Source organism: Cyclopterus lumpus, chromosome 3 (assembly GCF_009769545.1).
Source record: "Cyclopterus lumpus isolate fCycLum1 chromosome 3, fCycLum1.pri, whole genome shotgun sequence".
NCBI classification, from domain to species: Eukaryota; Metazoa; Chordata; class Actinopteri; order Perciformes; family Cyclopteridae; genus Cyclopterus; species Cyclopterus lumpus.
The window spans coordinates 22,362,810-22,379,369 of NC_046968.1; the positions used below are offsets into that span (position 1 = coordinate 22,362,810).

Sequence of the window (16,560 nt, forward strand, 5' to 3'; positions counted from 1 at the left end):
TCTATCATATGGTGTATGTCACTAAAAACACCGGTACAGTATATTGGCACACACGGTTTAGCGGTGGCTGCCTGACTGTACGTATGTGTGTTTGAAACAAGCTGAGGGGGGGGGGGGGGGGGGGGGGCTGGAGGTCTTTTTTCCTTCCTCCAATAAGCACTGTGCGTGATTTTGTGCAAATTTATAGGTGCGTGCATATGTTCGTGCATTGTGCCAAGTATTTAATTCAGGTAGACCAACAAAGCGTCAGAGAGCCAAGGACTTTGTGTGCGAGCTGCTATCGTTGTGCAGCAGTTGGCCTCTCAAGGGCGTACTCACCAAGTGGAGCATAAATCCCCACTGATCCGCGACAGTCAAGTCCCATTAGAATGGTCTGCACAACAGCCCATCACTCTATTATCATGGCTGGCCTGAAACTGACTGTTCTATTGTAAATCTTATCCAGCTAAAGGAGGTCGGCTTTAAGCCCTGTCAGGCTGAATATTAGGTACAGGCATCGCTGCTCTCAGATGAAAACATAGCAGCTTCAAAGACTCAACTTCAGGAATCCATTACAAACCTTCCTACTCCATGATTGTAAAAGGATTCAGATCAGCAAACACTTCAACATAATGTCGATAAAGTAGATAGGAGATGGAGACTATACAAGTACGAGTAAAAGCAGCTTCCTGTGTCACATGTTTGGAATTTACACGTTTTCATGACGCAAACAAAACTGCAGTTTCTCTCCTGCTGTAGTCGTGCTGATTAATCCAGAATGCAGTTACTTATCATACAGCATTTGCTGTTGTAAACCTTGATAGACACCAGGGATGCCAGCTGTACAGCATCTGTACAGTCCATGTGTTGGTGCACCTAGGATACACTATGTCCCTGCAATAAAAAAAAAAGGAACCAGTTCCCGACATGTTTTGGTTCAGGTTCTGCCTTTGGACCGTAAATCACCTGCACAATTTCACATATCACGCCCTACCTGGGGGGACGCTGAATTAACTTGTGGAGGCCAACACATGGAAAAAATAAACCATTTAGCTGTGAAATATGGGATATGTATTGTAAACATTAACAGTGCAGGTACAACTCTCACTAACCAAAACCTCCTCTTGAGTTCAGTACATTTTGTAGTTATATGTTTTGAGTTTATTGAAGGGGCCTTGTGGGATCTCGGGCAAAAAAAACCAGAAAATGAAATTCAAGAAAAACATCAAAGAAAAATATCTTAATGTAAAGCGCATCTTCTCCAAAAAAATGTGTTTGATATAGGCCTGTAGATCACGTCAGTCACATGCCCCTGACTCCATAGTATGCTCTATGCTGAAAGCCGAGGTAAATCTTAGCGCCGTATTTATGAGTTTTGACATCCATGCAGAGTGCACAGCTAGGGGTTCAGTGTCTTCATAAAACAGCACATGTGATTGTACGTATTTTCTGTTGGCGGAATCTAAGAAGCAATCTTTTAAATCACAAAGTCTGTTGAATCACAAGGTCAAATGTGTCCATCACCGCACACCTAGCGGGTTGGATAATACAATATAGAAATTATGGAACTCAAAGAAAATGTAATAGTTGTATTGATTTCTAGAGAAGTAAGCAGTAAGAGGGACTGCAGTAAAAAGGCATTTGTGGGAAATATATTATTGTCATGTGATGAATATGATGTTCAGGCTGTACGAAGTTTGAACAGTTAAAGTGTATATTTTGTTTTTTCTTTAAACAAATGTACAAAAATATGGATTCTTCAATGAAAAAATACAGTGATTCATTGAGCAGATTAGGTGAAGACTATCCCCGAATGCGTAAGAGAGCAGAGTGCCTTTTAGAATGATCAAACTTAACTTCATCTGAACACGAGCTTCTGCTGCTGTGAAGTGGATAAATGTCCTCTCACTCACAAAATATGAGAAGCTTGGAAGGGCCCACAGGGCCAAACAGAGGAGTCGTGGTGGTGTCTGCTGCAGGCATTAAGCTGTGATTTACACCCATGTGGCTCACTGGCTGTCCTCTCCATAGAGACATAGTCAGCACTGGGTCACAGGACTTCAAAAAATAACATTTGGTTTTCCTAACCTCTCTAATGCACACAATGTCATGGAACCTTAACGCTCTGTGTTAAGGCAAAGAACCCCCCCCCCCCGCCAACACACACACATCAACTCCACTTTTCCTGCGGAGCGGGTTAGAAGAAGAGAATAGAGCGTGAGTGGGAAATGCATCCTGCTGGCATGGGTCATTTGGGACAAAGTCCAAGAAACACTCAAACACAGCACACATGCTCCTTCCTCCCAAAGTCAGACACGCCGCTTAAAGCTGTGTGGGCAACGTGTTTACATGTGCATGTGTGGTTGTTTGTGTTTACGGGGAAATATTTAGTACCTCTCATGTAATAGCAGTCTCCGGGCTCCAGTGGCAGAGTCAGGCCAGGTGTGTGAATGTCCCAGGCTACCTTGAGCCCAATCCTCCAGCAAGCCTTCTCGCCGCTGCCTCCCTCACCGCTCTCACCTGTCAGTCACACACAGCCCAACTCACTGTAACATTTGCATTTTTACATTTATATTCACATTTCAGGCTTTTGGTTTGACAGTTTTACCCAGCGTGACGTAAACCGAGTGTAAAAGTGCAATACGCTTAAATTCCTCACATTTCCATGGGAGAGCATGCGGTTCATCACTATATAATGACGGCTATATTAATCCCCAACCACTTTTTTTTCACATCTGAAAATACAAGTGATATCTTGGTAAAACAGTGCAAGAACAATGCATAAAATGTAGCCAAGATGAATAAATAAAATGAAATTGTAAATGGAGTGCAATGATTAAAACCACACCACCCAAACAAGGAATGTAGGATGCCTTTGTCTCTAAAAAGGGAAGAATCACTTAACAGCAGAGCGAAGATGATATGTGTTGCTGTGATCATATTGGCTGTTAGCAACGGATCTTTATGCCATCATAATGCTGTGCAAGAGGAAATAGTTGGATAAAAGCCCTTGATGTTGTTTAGTGAGCGTGTGAGACTGTTATTGGACAGCTGGTATCCTAAGATATTACTGTTTCTGAACCCATTCGCTGTAAGCATCCTCCCCTGTTCTTCTCTCTCCTTCCATTCTTACACAGCATACTAAGAAAATAAGATTTGGCCTGGCTGGCCAACACCCTTCAGCAAAATCAATACTAAAGTCTTTCTGGGCCTCTCTGCACCACAGCTGCCTTTTCCTTTGCTCAGCACGGATAAATAGTAACTTAATTTCCAGCCATTGTGCTCTGAGAGCCAGCTAATGGCAGCACTCCCCAAGGCCTAAGGAATGGTGGAATATCATCCTCCGTGCCGGAAAATGTTCAGTCGTGGCAGATTCCTTTGGATCAGCGCAGCTGGGAAAAACACTCAGAGCACTGGCTGAAAAACAAGGTGAGGCTGCTCAAAGAGGGGAAAAAAGCCTATCAAAGGAAGCAGGTGTCATGCAAAACAGCGACTCACTGTGCATCTAAGATATATCTAATGGACTGCGTGTCTTTCTTCTCAGGGACAATTTAGGAAACGTGACCTTATAGTAAAAGTGCAACGTTCCCTAAGGTAACAATTTCATTAGCCTGGTTCTGGGAGTCCTCAGAGCCCGCCAACGGGATACAGCTCCATCAGACGTTCCTCTCTCAAAGTCTGGAGCTGTGGGGTCATTCAGGAGTAGAAAAGACGCAGCTGCTGAGCACTGCAAGGTGTTGTGCCACGGTGTTTGAAGCTCGTGTTCGCAGGGTCAGAGTTGAAATGGCCTCGAACAAATCATCGAAACAGGCCGCTGCGGCAGGTGTTTCTGGTTAATAAAACACAATGAAGAAAGCCCAGCTGTAAAGTGGGTTGGGACGTCGGAGCAGTTGGCATCTCACCTGTTTGATATTGTTAAATTACAGACTGTACGGGCAGTAAAACTCCCACTGTCGACAGCACGGTACATGTACTGCATGTGCGCCGTCCTGCAGCTTTATCTGCCTCCACAACAGGAAGGCATGTGTTGCCGTCCTTCCAGCCTTTGGAAGGTTCAAGGAATGAACTGGTGAGTGGCTGCTCAAGGGACTTTAAAATTCTATTTTTTTTAAAAAACACTCATTTGGTTTGAGAGGAAAGCACAAAGAGGAGCTATATTAATCATCAGTATAGTGCGTATAATTTATACTGTAATTTTCCTACAAATTACTGAGACATTTTCTTCTGGTGGTACAGTCTCCCATAGTTGCTTTGCATATGCTCTGGAAAGCGGCGTTCCTCTCTCATTGAGATTCTCTATCAACTCGATCAGCACGCACTATCAGCTCTTGAAAGAGTGCACATTCCATAATTAGGAGACGTCGCATTATCCATACAGTAGAGTCCAGGAACACTTATCAAAGCAGGGCTCATTATTCCATATCAGATAATTGCACATCGATCATTTCTTGGGGAAATGATTTAGATGAGATGCGGCGTGTGTGATAAGGCCTGTTTGTTAGACTGCGCCATTCAGAGCTCAGATCCACATGTCTGTGATCTCCCAGCGCTCGGTCGGCGATAAGGCTGTCAGCAGCAAGCCGGCGATGACATTTGATAATGCCCTGACACTATCACGTAGATGGATCTGATGGCTGCCTCACCAGAGGCTGTGTCTACAGCTGCTACAGCGCTGCTGTAGGGCCATAATACACAAGGTTAGCTGTATCTGATCCACCATAAAGCAACAGAGATAAGTTGATGGGATATTGAAGTGAAAGAGGAATCTTAATTTAAGGAACAACACGCCAAAGACTAACATGACATACTTTGGATTTAAGTGCCTCGGTGTTAAATCTTGGGATATCACAAATTTGCACAATTTTAAGCTATTTTTGCCTCGACTCTTACCTTTGTCATTGTGACAGTTGTAGCTGTAAACAGCCACTGGAGAATGACTGATGAGGTTCTCATCGTGGTGCCACCCTACTGCCATTTTCCCCATGCCATAGTACGGCTCCTCTTTGAGCTGGCTCATAGCTGCTGGGTCCATGTAGTTGAGTAAAGTGACATTGAACTTGACCGGACCGGTGCATTTCTCCTTGTCCTCGATGTGGTGATCTGACAAGCTGTGCTTGAGTTGTTCCACAGGTCTTTGCTGGGCCCCTCGTCCCGCAGGTTTAATCTCCGTGCCACTGATGGCCTTTGGCGTCCAGCCGGGGAATTTTCCTTCCGATCCTGCTGCCACACCAGATTCACTTGGTTTGACCTGGCAGGACTCTCCCTCCTCACTGCTGTGTCTGGACTCCGTCTCCCACTGTCCTTCTTGTTTCGACCCAGAGCAGCTTTCTTCGCTGTGTTTCGACTCAATGTCCCACTCATCGCTGTGCTTGGACTCTGTGTCCCCCTCGTCACTGTGCCGGGTCTCAGAGTCCCCGCCGTCACTATTTTTGGAGTCTTCACTGTGTTTAGACCCCGTGTCGCCCTCTTCACCCTGTTTGGCCTCGGCCTCCCCCTTCGCACATTGTGTAAGCCTGTCTCCTTCCTTCAGCAGAGACACATCAGAGCAGAAGAAGGTGTTAAGCTCACACAATGCCTTGCAAGCAGCCCTAAAATCTGGGTCACAACAGTTATGCCCTTTGACCTCGGTGTCCTCGCTGTGCCAGGGGATGGCAAAGAGACGCGTGTCCAGATACCGATAGGTGTGGCCCGGCTCACCCAGCAGAGTCCGCGAAACGAGGGTGAATACATCTCGTTCCCGGATGCGGACCAAATCTCTCAGGAGGCAGCCCTTCCTCCTCAGAGTGAGCAGAGCCGCCTGCACCCGACCATGGAGCTCAGCGGGCAGCGACAAGGACCTCCTCAGAACCAGGCCGGAGTAACTGGAGTCCCACTTGGGAAGACAAGACATTCTTATCAGGATGATCATGACGTACAAAAAAAAATGTAACAAACAAAAGGAAATTACAATCTTATTTGGAAAACATGTTTCTTGCTACAATCTTGACCAACATATCACACAATACAGGGCAGTAACAGCAGGTTATATAAGACACATAGAAGACACAAAACGTGTGGCTGGCTCACCAGTTGTTGATAGCCCTGATCTGAAGGTCCCAGAAAGGGGATCTTCTGGTCTCCCAACTCCTGGAGTAGCTTCCGCCTCTTTGAAACACAACACAGTAAAACAGACTGATAAGTAGCAGCAGAAACCTTCTGCATGCAGATAGTCCTTATTTTTTATTTAAAGTTCTCACTTTGGTGTCTGAGTTAATCAAATACTTCTATTAAAATAAATACTGTGTATTACTTTTGGGGAGTTGCAGAGATGGTGTGAGGGGCAAACCGTGAGTTCTGTATACCTTAAAAAGCACCCACAGCAAGGTGCTGTGATGAGACATAAATTGAAATAAAGTCTCACACTAATTCCTGGCATAAGAAACTGTGAAAAGACATAAGAGTGTGTGAGACACAGATCTCTTATGGGCCTGTATGGCCTACATGAGTCAGAGACTTCCACTGTGGCACTTTATTTTAAAGTACTGCAAACACAATCTTTGAATACAAGACTGCCTTTGCCTTGCGGGAACACAGCATATGCTGACGTGAATACATTTCCAACCAACGCACCTCGACCTCACTATAAATATATTCTTCAGAAAAGAACTGTGCAAAGTGTACAACAACATCACATAGCGGAGGAGACAGACTAACACAAACAAACTGTTAAACCAAAATCTAAATCATGCAAACTGAGTGGGATCAAATTAATAAATTAGTTTGAACAAATGATGCTCTCAAAACTGAGCAGTGGAACCTGGTCATTTTCATTGGCGTCTCACATTTTTATGATTTGCTGAAGGCTGCCGTGTTCCTCACAACCTTATAAAAGATGCCCTGTGCCATGCAGAGCTCGCCCAATATAAACGTCAACCTGGTGGAGGCATCAAAGTACGTTTCATTGGGACGCATTCCATTCTGACCTGTAAATCCAATGGCAACTGTCCTAAAAAATATATGCCTATATCCCCGCCCTGCCCCTCCGTATGTGCGCGTGTGAAGGTTGTATCTGAGCGCGTGTGTGTGTGTCTGTGCGTTCAGACCCTCATATTCCGTCTCCACAGGCGCGCACACATTCAACGTCAGCAGCAAGGGAAGGAGAAACGTCACCAGACGTGCCACTGTCTTTTTACATCTTTCAAAGTTTTGCATGACTGGCCTGTGCATCAACCTCCACGCCATCGTGATGGTTTATGGAGGGACGACCCTGTGTATATTCCCGAGACATTTACAACAGGCGTCTCACATTTCGACCGCCCTAATAATGCCAAAGACCTCATGTGGCACACTGCAGGGAAAATGGGAACCGGCTGCCAAAACTTGTCCCGACTTTAAGAGTGAAATAAAATGTCCCGTTAATAACATTAAAGTAAAAGTATGAAAAGATGTGCGTCCCGACTCAAAAGGGGTCTGGATAAAAAAGGAGGGCAAGCGGTGAAGTATGTGCATTAAAGTCGAGAGGGAGGGAAGCAATGTGAGGGCATCAGATCGGAAGCAGTTTGGTGAATTTACCTTCAGGGCTAAACAAGTGATTTACCTTAGGCTAAACAACACAACACCTGCTGAAAGTTTTCTTAAAGGATGCACATGAGTGTACAGGCCTTCCAAGTTATTCCGGAACAAACAAAAACAGACTTGCAGACAGTTGGAATCTAAAAAAACAAAACAACATGCACTATTCATGGCCAGACTGCATTCAAAGGCTGTTGGAAGAAATTGACAACCTGACACACATTCATTGGTGTCAAATTCTAACTTGTGACAGAAGCTCAAGATATCAAGGTGAGGCTCTGGGCAAGTGTTGTCTGTGTCTGTGTATGTGTGTGTGTGTGCATGTGTGTGTGTGTGTGTGTGTGTGTCTGTGCGCTGCTGGGAGCCTGTACAGAGCCGTATCCCAGCATCCACCTGCTGGAAGTAAGATCCTTGCAGTCTGCTTTGGTCACACCACCACTGTGTACACAAGCACGAAAGTGTGCCTTCATACTGTATGTGTGTGTGTGTGTGTGTGTGTGTGTGTGTGTGTGTGTGTGTGTGTGTGTGTGTCTAAGGCGCCGATTGATTTATATACACACACATACACGGCCACCCCCCCCACACTCCCCAAAAAAAGCACGCAGCCGGGGTAGCGAGCATGATGCCTCAACGCCAATCCCACACAACCAGGGCCGTCACACACATGTCGGAAACATCAAGCTGCTCAGAAATTCCACAGAAAAAAAGGAAAGACAAGAAGTTACCGGAGCCCTCTGAAGCAGATGGACTCTCTCTGTGTCAGAAGGCCGCTGTGTCTGTCTTCTCGTCTCCGTCTCTATACCTGATTCTAGAAGGAAAAAAACCACGAGGCTCAAAAATAAAAAGGTCTCCGTTCCTACTCAGACCCAAGAAATGAGATTACCAATCCCATAATAACACAGAGGCGTCACGGTAGCCGTGCCGACCGTCTGCGCTGAGTGATATATCTGATTCTTTTTTTAATCTCTCTCTTGCTTGATGGGATTATTCCCTCAGCCGGACTGTTTATCACAGAAAAACATATTAGGTAGAATATAACTCAATTGGTTTGCTTTGATCTTGGCCTATAAGAGATATCAAACTGTGTACCATATATTTATTAATTTCATCTATTTCCCATTTGTGACACTTTAACGGACACTTTCTTCAAAGGGTTCCTCGCAGAGTAGATTAATGTCCAGCGCTTAGCATCAATAGCTAAAAAGAAAAAAGCCAGATAACTCCGCCGCTGCGGGGATAAAAAAAACACTTCCAGTCTAACTTGTGTCTGCCCCAGAGGGTGCATTGGAACGTACTGCGTGTGATAGGACTGCTTAAGGAGGACACATGAGTCCCACTGGACTTGTTTAGATCTGGCTGATGCACAATAAATGGTAGATAAAAGCTACAATGTAGAGTAAGCCCTAAAGACGGCTTGACGAGTAGTCAGTCGCTTCATGTGAAAGCGCTTTTCGTGCTTCCCAGTGTGCACCTTTCAGTTCATCGTGTTCAGTGAGACCGAAACTCTCTTCTTTCCATCTTTTCTTCGCAAGCCTGCAACCGAAAAGGAGGGCAGGCGCAGACGGACCCGTCTGGATCTCACCGGGCCTCGTGCCGTGACGAGGGACAGCCGTGTAATTGGAGTGTTGAGAAAGCTTGTGTGACACCCACTTCAGAACTGGTCCTCTTCTGCAAAAGCGATGGTGAATCAACAGTTTTGACAAGTCGGCTGTATAACTTCAGACTCCGACAGACGGACTTATGCGTGTGTACATCAAAAGGCGCTTCCGCCGCGCGCCATTTGGCGCCGGATCGCAGAATGTCGGGAGCTCGTGTGAAGCGACACAGGGCGCAGAGAAGGGCAACCCCCATCGGAACATTTGTGTTTGCACGGGTGATGCACAGAGCTTTGAATTCAGCTTTGATCCGAGGGGAGCAGTTTGAGAAAACACAAGCGGGAGTCAAGTTAGTTCCATAAAGGTCTCTATAGTTCGATAGTTTGTCCACCTCATATGCCACGAACTCAGACTATGGTGAGATAACACAGCACCTAGGTGCCAGCACAGACAAATACCTACAGAATCACACACACACACGACCACGAGAGAGAGGTTGCACTTTTGTTGTTGCAGTGCTTCTGGCCGCGGAGATTCTATCACGTGGAAGAACTTTTTCTTTTATGTTTAGTACTTATCGGAAGAAAAGAAAATTGTCCATCCGACCGAATACACAAACTGAAAAACAGCAGCTCCAGGACTAGTTACAATGTCATAAATTACCTTGTTTTTGGTGTGTTTACAGATCATTTTTCCATAATCCATGGATGCCAGCCTAAAAAAAATTAAACAAAACACCCAGGGCAAAAATCAACCATTTCTTAATTCTGACATGTTGTTTACAGCCACTTGTGGCATTCATTTATTTTGAGAATGCCAGCGAGAAGTTTGGTGACTTAGTTTGATGGCTGACTGGGCAGACTGGTCAATGGCTAACTGGAATGTGTGAGAGTTGACCTCAGAGCCGGGGTGACGGTAATGTGTAAACCTGTGCCTCCACACGCTCGGGACCAGACCATGAATATGAATGAGGTCAATCAGGGGGATGTTGCCAGAAACATCTTAAAAAAACGTTGGCTTTCAGCTACTTTCCTGTTGATTGTTGTCAACTCTTCTCTGGATAATCTGTATTATCCTGAGATGTATTTACAGATTGAGTGTTCGTCTAGCCTTGCAAATCACGTTTTAATGCAAGGTCGTCAATCCAAGCTCATGCAAATAACACGGATCAGATGTTTATGTCTCATATTAAGAACATAATCCTCGGCATGTTTTTTTGTAGGGACACAAATTGCAGAATGGGTCATATTAATTTAATCAAAATCAGAAACTTGTTTGGTTTGTTTTTTTCTCATTTCAAATAAGAAACAGAAAAAGGAAAAGAAAAAAATATATATATCTACCCAATAATAACTGCAGATGAATGCTATGCCAGTGAACATTCTGTATATATATATTGACAGACACGTTCAACATGTGTTCGGTGGGGGTCCACAGGTGGAGAACGTGATGACAAATGGCCGACAGGTCGGCTCTGACCCGTTAATTGTTGTTGGAGGCTGAAAGGCTGCGTTGCTCATTTCACCTCACGACAGGTCGGCGGGGGACGTGATCATTAATATTAGAACATTTCCATCCATCTACCTGAACAAGAGGCTAGTTATTTAAAAGGGCTGGCGCTGGGCAGACCTTTCACGCCCTGTTTATATCACTGATCCAAGCACATTACCAGAGCTGTGGGGGTCCACTGCCTGCCATTAATTACATTAACACACACACACACACAACCTTTATTGGCAGCCGGTCACATTTGAAAAATGTCACACGTGCGAGATAAGGTACACTAACACACATCCGGTGTGCCATTTTAACTAAACATCAAACGCCCTGTCAAATTTCCTCTTTGTGAGCCCATGTGTGCACACTTTCTCACGCGCACACTTACTTAAAGCTAGTCCTCCAGTCATCCCAGGGTGGGCGTCATTCTGTCAGGTGGAGAGTATGTGTGCACACGTGAGCGAGAGGAAGAGATGAAGAAAGAAAAACGGTACCGGACCTCATCTGTTTTTTTTTGGGGATCTCTCTCGCTGCACCTGACAGGCTTATAGAGAGAGCCGGGTTTCCAGATCAATCATTCAAAAGTATTTACAACTGCACAAAGCCAGACACAGACAGGTTGGCACATGGCCACTCTGTTTAAGTGCTTTTCAGTGTGTCTGTGGTGTCAACATCTATTTCACACTTATCTACACCTCAAAGGGGAAAAAAGGGATGTTTCGGTGACCTTTAGCAAGTGTCAAATCTGGAGAGGAGAAGAGGAGAAAGAGAGAAGGGCGATTTAGGAGATCTGTCGATGCATGCCTTGCATAACCTTTTTATTTATCCGGGAAAGATTGACTGAGCGTGAGCTTTATTAGAAACCCACTAGCGGCTTCACACTTGCATACTTTCAGTACATCTAGGAGATTTCTGGTGGACAATACAACATTTTAAACAACATCTTGTTCGAGCGCATCTTGAGCTACACACACAGTGCAGGATTCAAACTAGCAGCCTTTTTTTTGTCACAAGAGCAGTATGAGGTCTTGGCTTCCATGGCGGACATGCAAGGGCCATTTGCCATTTTGCCTTAATTGTTAGTTTGCGGCCGCGGCCGTAATGTTTCCATTAAGATTATGTCGATGGAGAAAAGCTTTTTAGTTTTCACCTTCAAATTACAACATGCTCTCACGAGGTCAGCTGTTTTCCATGTGGAATGGCCCGTTTTAGTGCAGACGCAGTCCCTTGGTATTCAGGCAGGGTCCGGTTCAGCACGGGGTAAGTCAGGGGAAAGAGTGAGAAAATGAGGAAGGGAGGAAAATGGAGGGACGGAGGAGAAGGAGAGCGTTGATTGAAAGACTGTGATTAGCAGTTTCCAGCAGGGCACCAGGGCCACTGCGCTGTTCTAACAGGGTTGTCGCGTCTCGAGGTGCAGTCAAGGAGAAGTCAGTGCTTTAGAAAGCTCCCTCAATTTCTCCATTTCCCCCCTCCCTCTCTCTCTCTCTCTCTCTCGTTCACTCTCACCACCCAGCCACACTTTTCCTGCCCCTCCGAAAAAAAATCAATACGCCTGTGTAAAGTGCAGCTTGGCCCAGGGGGAGGGCCGGCTAGATGCAGGGTCTGGATGCAGAGCTTACAGGGAGGACAAGAGGCGTCCTCCAGGCCCGTCCCACAGGCAGTGTCAAGGACAGACCTGAATATCAGAGGACGGAGGCCACTAGATTGCCCTTCTGCTGCATCTCGCCTCTCTCTCTCTCTCTCTCTCTCTCTCTCTTTCTCTGCTGGCCCGTCTTGGATGGCTCGGCGGGGCAGAAGAGATCGATAAGCAGGTGGAGCGTTTAAAATCCCCGGCTCCGGAGGGCTGACGTTACGCTCCTCAGAGCCCAGCGGACCAGCACATCGCTCAGGGCAGAGCAGCTGGATGGATGGATGAGTGGGCGGGTGTGCAGTAGTCGCACCTCGTCATTGAAAGGTTTGTGATTTGTGACAATAAACAATTCAATAGCACTTAGCCATACAGTGTCTGAGGGGTGTCGAGCCAGACTCTTCACATACACACACACACACACACACACACACACACACACACTACCATTGTCTCAACGTGTCACAGATCAGAAGCATTCAGGCAGGTCAGGCAGCTCTTGACCGACACAGCCGGGTACCGTATCTCACAGTAAGCCAGTACCTGTAACTCTGCTGCGATGCACCGCTATAGAATAAAGCGTGTAAAATGGCCTTAAAAAAAGAGACGACATGAACATTGTCAACAGCAGTGTTCCTCATTTCCATACAGTAGGCTTGACGAGGAAGCCTGTACATGACGTGGATAAACTGTGCAAGGAGGATTTCAGTCCTGCAGCGTGTCTCCGTGTGTGAGTGACTGATCACAGTGGAAGTGGCTTGTGTCTCTAATCCAGTACCACTGTTAGACCCGGCTCTGTGTACCGCGGCACGGGTTGATCAAACCCATCATGTGACAAGCAACCTCTTCAAATGACGATGATTTCCCAGCTCTGTGTCCTTTCGGTTCCATATTAGATCATCTTCTGACACTGCCGAGTCTGGTACTTCATCTGGGATAAAGATGATGTGCAATCCGACCGGAGGGGCTGGGAGTCAAGGGTAAACGAGGGGCTGAGACAGGGGTACTGTGCCGGATTGGCTGACAGCTGTGACAATTACCATGTGCTATATTATAACCTTATGCTAAACACAAGATTTTACAAAAGTGTGTTGCTTGACAAAACGCTTCAAGGACATTTTACCATCAACAGCTGCGTGTCACGTTCAGACACACAACACAGAGCGAAGAGGGAAACATAGCAGATACACCACATATCAGAACTGGAGAGGATCTTGTCTGCTTCTATTTGTCCAATCAATCATCAAAGTGTGACTCGGTGTTCTACTTTTCAACAATATCGTATTTTTCTAAAGATAACTACACAGACAAGCTCTTGAATTATTTGTTGATACCCAGTTGTTGGAGCAGATTTCTGAATATGGTAATATTAACGAGCTTGAGCCGTGGCCCAAGTACAAATGCCACTAGAAGAAACATATGGCACAAAACAGATGAGGACTGAACATCTAGGACAGGTCTAATTCCATCTCATGTAGTCTTTGACCCAGATAAACTGTCATTATGATGTGACCTCAGATTAATATTGAATTAAGGGCCGAATATCATTTGTGGATGTTTACACGACCGTCAGCCCGTCTTCCTGGAATCCTGAAGCAGATAAGTTTGCTATAATGGCATTAGCCAAATCCCGAAGTATAGCAGACGGCACTTGTCTTGCTTGAGAAGCCACCTCATTTCTTTATTTATTTTTCCTTCACTCATTCTGAACAAAGGGAAATATTCTACCAGGAATTGAATAGCTTAATCCTCTTTTCACTCTTCCCAGTAGCTTGAATGGTGACAGATTAACATCCTGGAGGTTTACAAACCCAGCCATTTGAAAATGTAATTGCTGGTGCCACACTGCATGCATGTGTTTAAGTTGAGGGTTAATATTAAAGCTCCAAAATACACACATGCACTGGAAGTCAGGGATGACGTGGCCAGGTTGGGCCAGACCCAAGTCCCGAAAGCCCAGGCGGGACGGACCATTCTGTCCTGGACGTATCAGGGAGTCGCAAGCTGTCCCAAACACTCGCTAGGCTCCATAGTTACTGTTCACTTCTGCTAATTATTACAGCCAATCAGAGGGGTTAACGGGGCGGAGCCTGGCCAGACCATGTTCTGGGGCATTTAACAGCTGGCAGGAACGGAGGTGAATGCATTACACACTGCCCTCATCCAATAAAAATAAAACACCCTGACATCTGAGGTGTACTTAGCATGGAGGGAAGGGAGGAAGTGAGGGAGCCAAGAAAGAAGGGATCAAGAGCGGGAGGGGAAGAGGAGGGTGGGCTGGGGTGAAAGGGAGAGAGAGCATCTGATAACATGATGTCCAAGTGCCACCTAGTGACAGCTTCCTAGCTCCTCCGGTCCTTAAGGCTCCAGAGCATCAGGGTTGGAGGGGATGGTGGGGGTGGGGGAGACAGATGAAGCGACCCAGGACAGCAGGATTGCATATCAGTAGCATCAGTAACCCGTTGCAAAGAACAGTCTGAATCTTCGTATTCCAACACGCAATAAGACGACGACGTTTGGAAGTGACGTCGATTTGAATCACTTTACATCTCGTTTCCAAAACCCAATAAAGCGAAGAAGAAGAAAAAAAGCAAAGTCCTTCTTCAAGTGACCCCTCTGTCTATTCAGCTGGGGGAGCGGGCCTGTAACACTGCACTGGTATGCTGGCGGACCTGGGCTCCTAGGTCCCCTCCCCTCATTAACCCAGGTATAAATCACACTCTGCCAGTGCCCAGAGGTGAGAGGGATGAGAGTGGAGGTGAGCTTGAAATAATGCTTATGTCACGGCGGGTCAGCCCTCCATTATGGCCGTTTCAAAAACTATTAATCTTGCTTGTAGTCAGTGGCCTAGAAATAATTACTTCATCTAACCCATGTAATACAGCATGACCAGCAGACGAGCCTGGTCAATTTGAGGCTCGGGAGGAAGCCTTAGGGGGGGGGCATAGGGAAAGGGAGTGAGAGAGCCACAAATTACTAGGCCCTGTCTCTTGCTACTGGGTGACTGATGTCCTGCTCACTTCAGCTGTGGCCTTTTACACTCCTAACACTGATTTAGATAGATACACACACACGCACACTCAGAGAGGCAGATCATGTACAAGCACGCCCACGCACGCACATTAATCCGTGATTAAATACATGTACGCATTGAGCGAGGAACGTACAAATCACATCATTTTAAAGCCAACTAAATATGCAAGTGAAAAATATTTTCCCTTAGTTGTCAGTCAGAGGCAATTTTGAAAGCCACGATGTTACACACAAGCATTTAAAACCCCAACACTGCGGGTAAACAGGGGGAGCCACCGCAAACTCAGCCCGCATGAACGTCACAAAAAGTATGTATGGAGTGACAGAAATAAATGCAGCCCTCCAGTGGCTGTCACAGCTGGCATTGCAGGTGCAAATTTAATTAGTCAAGGTGAAGTCTCCCTTGTTGTCTGGGAAAGGGTGGAGGGTGGTGGGGGGGGTCCTCGCCATGCACGGCTGTAAACACGCACCATATCCTAATCAGGTGTCACCGCGGCGTTTGATCAGCCCGCGAAATCTTGTCACGAATCCCCGGCAGAGAGTGGGCCAAGGGGGGAGAACAAAGGAAAAGAGCTGTCACGAGAGAACAGGGTGGTGCTGGTGACGGCGGTGGCAGTGGATGAAGAGAGTTTGCCCATTAGCAGTCTCTGTCGCCTATCTCTCTCTCTCTCTCTCCCGCTTCCCCTTAACGTCTCCCCTGCGAATGCTTTCTGCGGCTACCTGCAGTACGCGCCTCACTGTAGCCCCATCTACGAGGAAATCTCAACCACAGCTGTCACACACAGACACACACGCACAATGCGTGCTTCACAAACCCCGCCAACAAAAAAAAGCTTCCAAAAGGAAAACACACAAAGTAGGAACACTACTTTTGTTTACCTCCCGAAAAGAAAGAAAAAAAATGTTCAGAGGGACACAAACTGTGCTCGTTTTGTTTTTATCAAGCACCCCATTCGAAGCAGTTGGGTCCTCCTGAAAAGCCTCGAGAACGAGAGGCAGACATGCTGCTCTCCTCCCGCCCCAAGCGCCTCCGGGCTGCACTGAGGCAGTGCAGGAATACACGCGCCATTAGACGCTGTTTACCTTTCAGTTTGGGCGATATTGAATACATTAGCCGATTGAACCTCATAAGAAACACAGGCGAGTGACAAGGCCCAATCGTCTTTGCGACTACCATGGTAACTGAGATTACAGGCTAACAAAGAGCAGACAGGGGGAAAAAAATATTTAAAACCCGAATAGTGATACATAAATTAATTAAAGGACAAAAAAACAAGT

The 16,560-nt window shown here is 46.2% G+C and overlaps 1 protein-coding gene across 3 annotated transcripts in view; it reads right to left on the minus strand.

Moving 5' to 3' along the window:
• The window catches only part of fto (FTO alpha-ketoglutarate dependent dioxygenase), a 111,386-nt gene that overhangs the window by 85,124 nt on the left and 9,702 nt on the right, over nt 1-16,560 (minus strand). For 2 of the 3 annotated variants that reach the window (XM_034529275.1, XM_034529274.1), the window contains exons 2-4: nt 6,046-6,123; nt 4,870-5,851; nt 2,374-2,499 (exon numbers count right to left, since the gene is read on the minus strand). In XM_034529275.1, coding sequence (XP_034385166.1) covers nt 2,374-2,499; nt 4,870-5,851; nt 6,046-6,123 — 1,186 coding nt within the window. The remainder of the gene's footprint in view (nt 1-2,373; nt 2,500-4,869; nt 5,852-6,045; nt 6,124-16,560) is intronic. The other variant, XM_034529276.1, reaches the window with a different exon arrangement.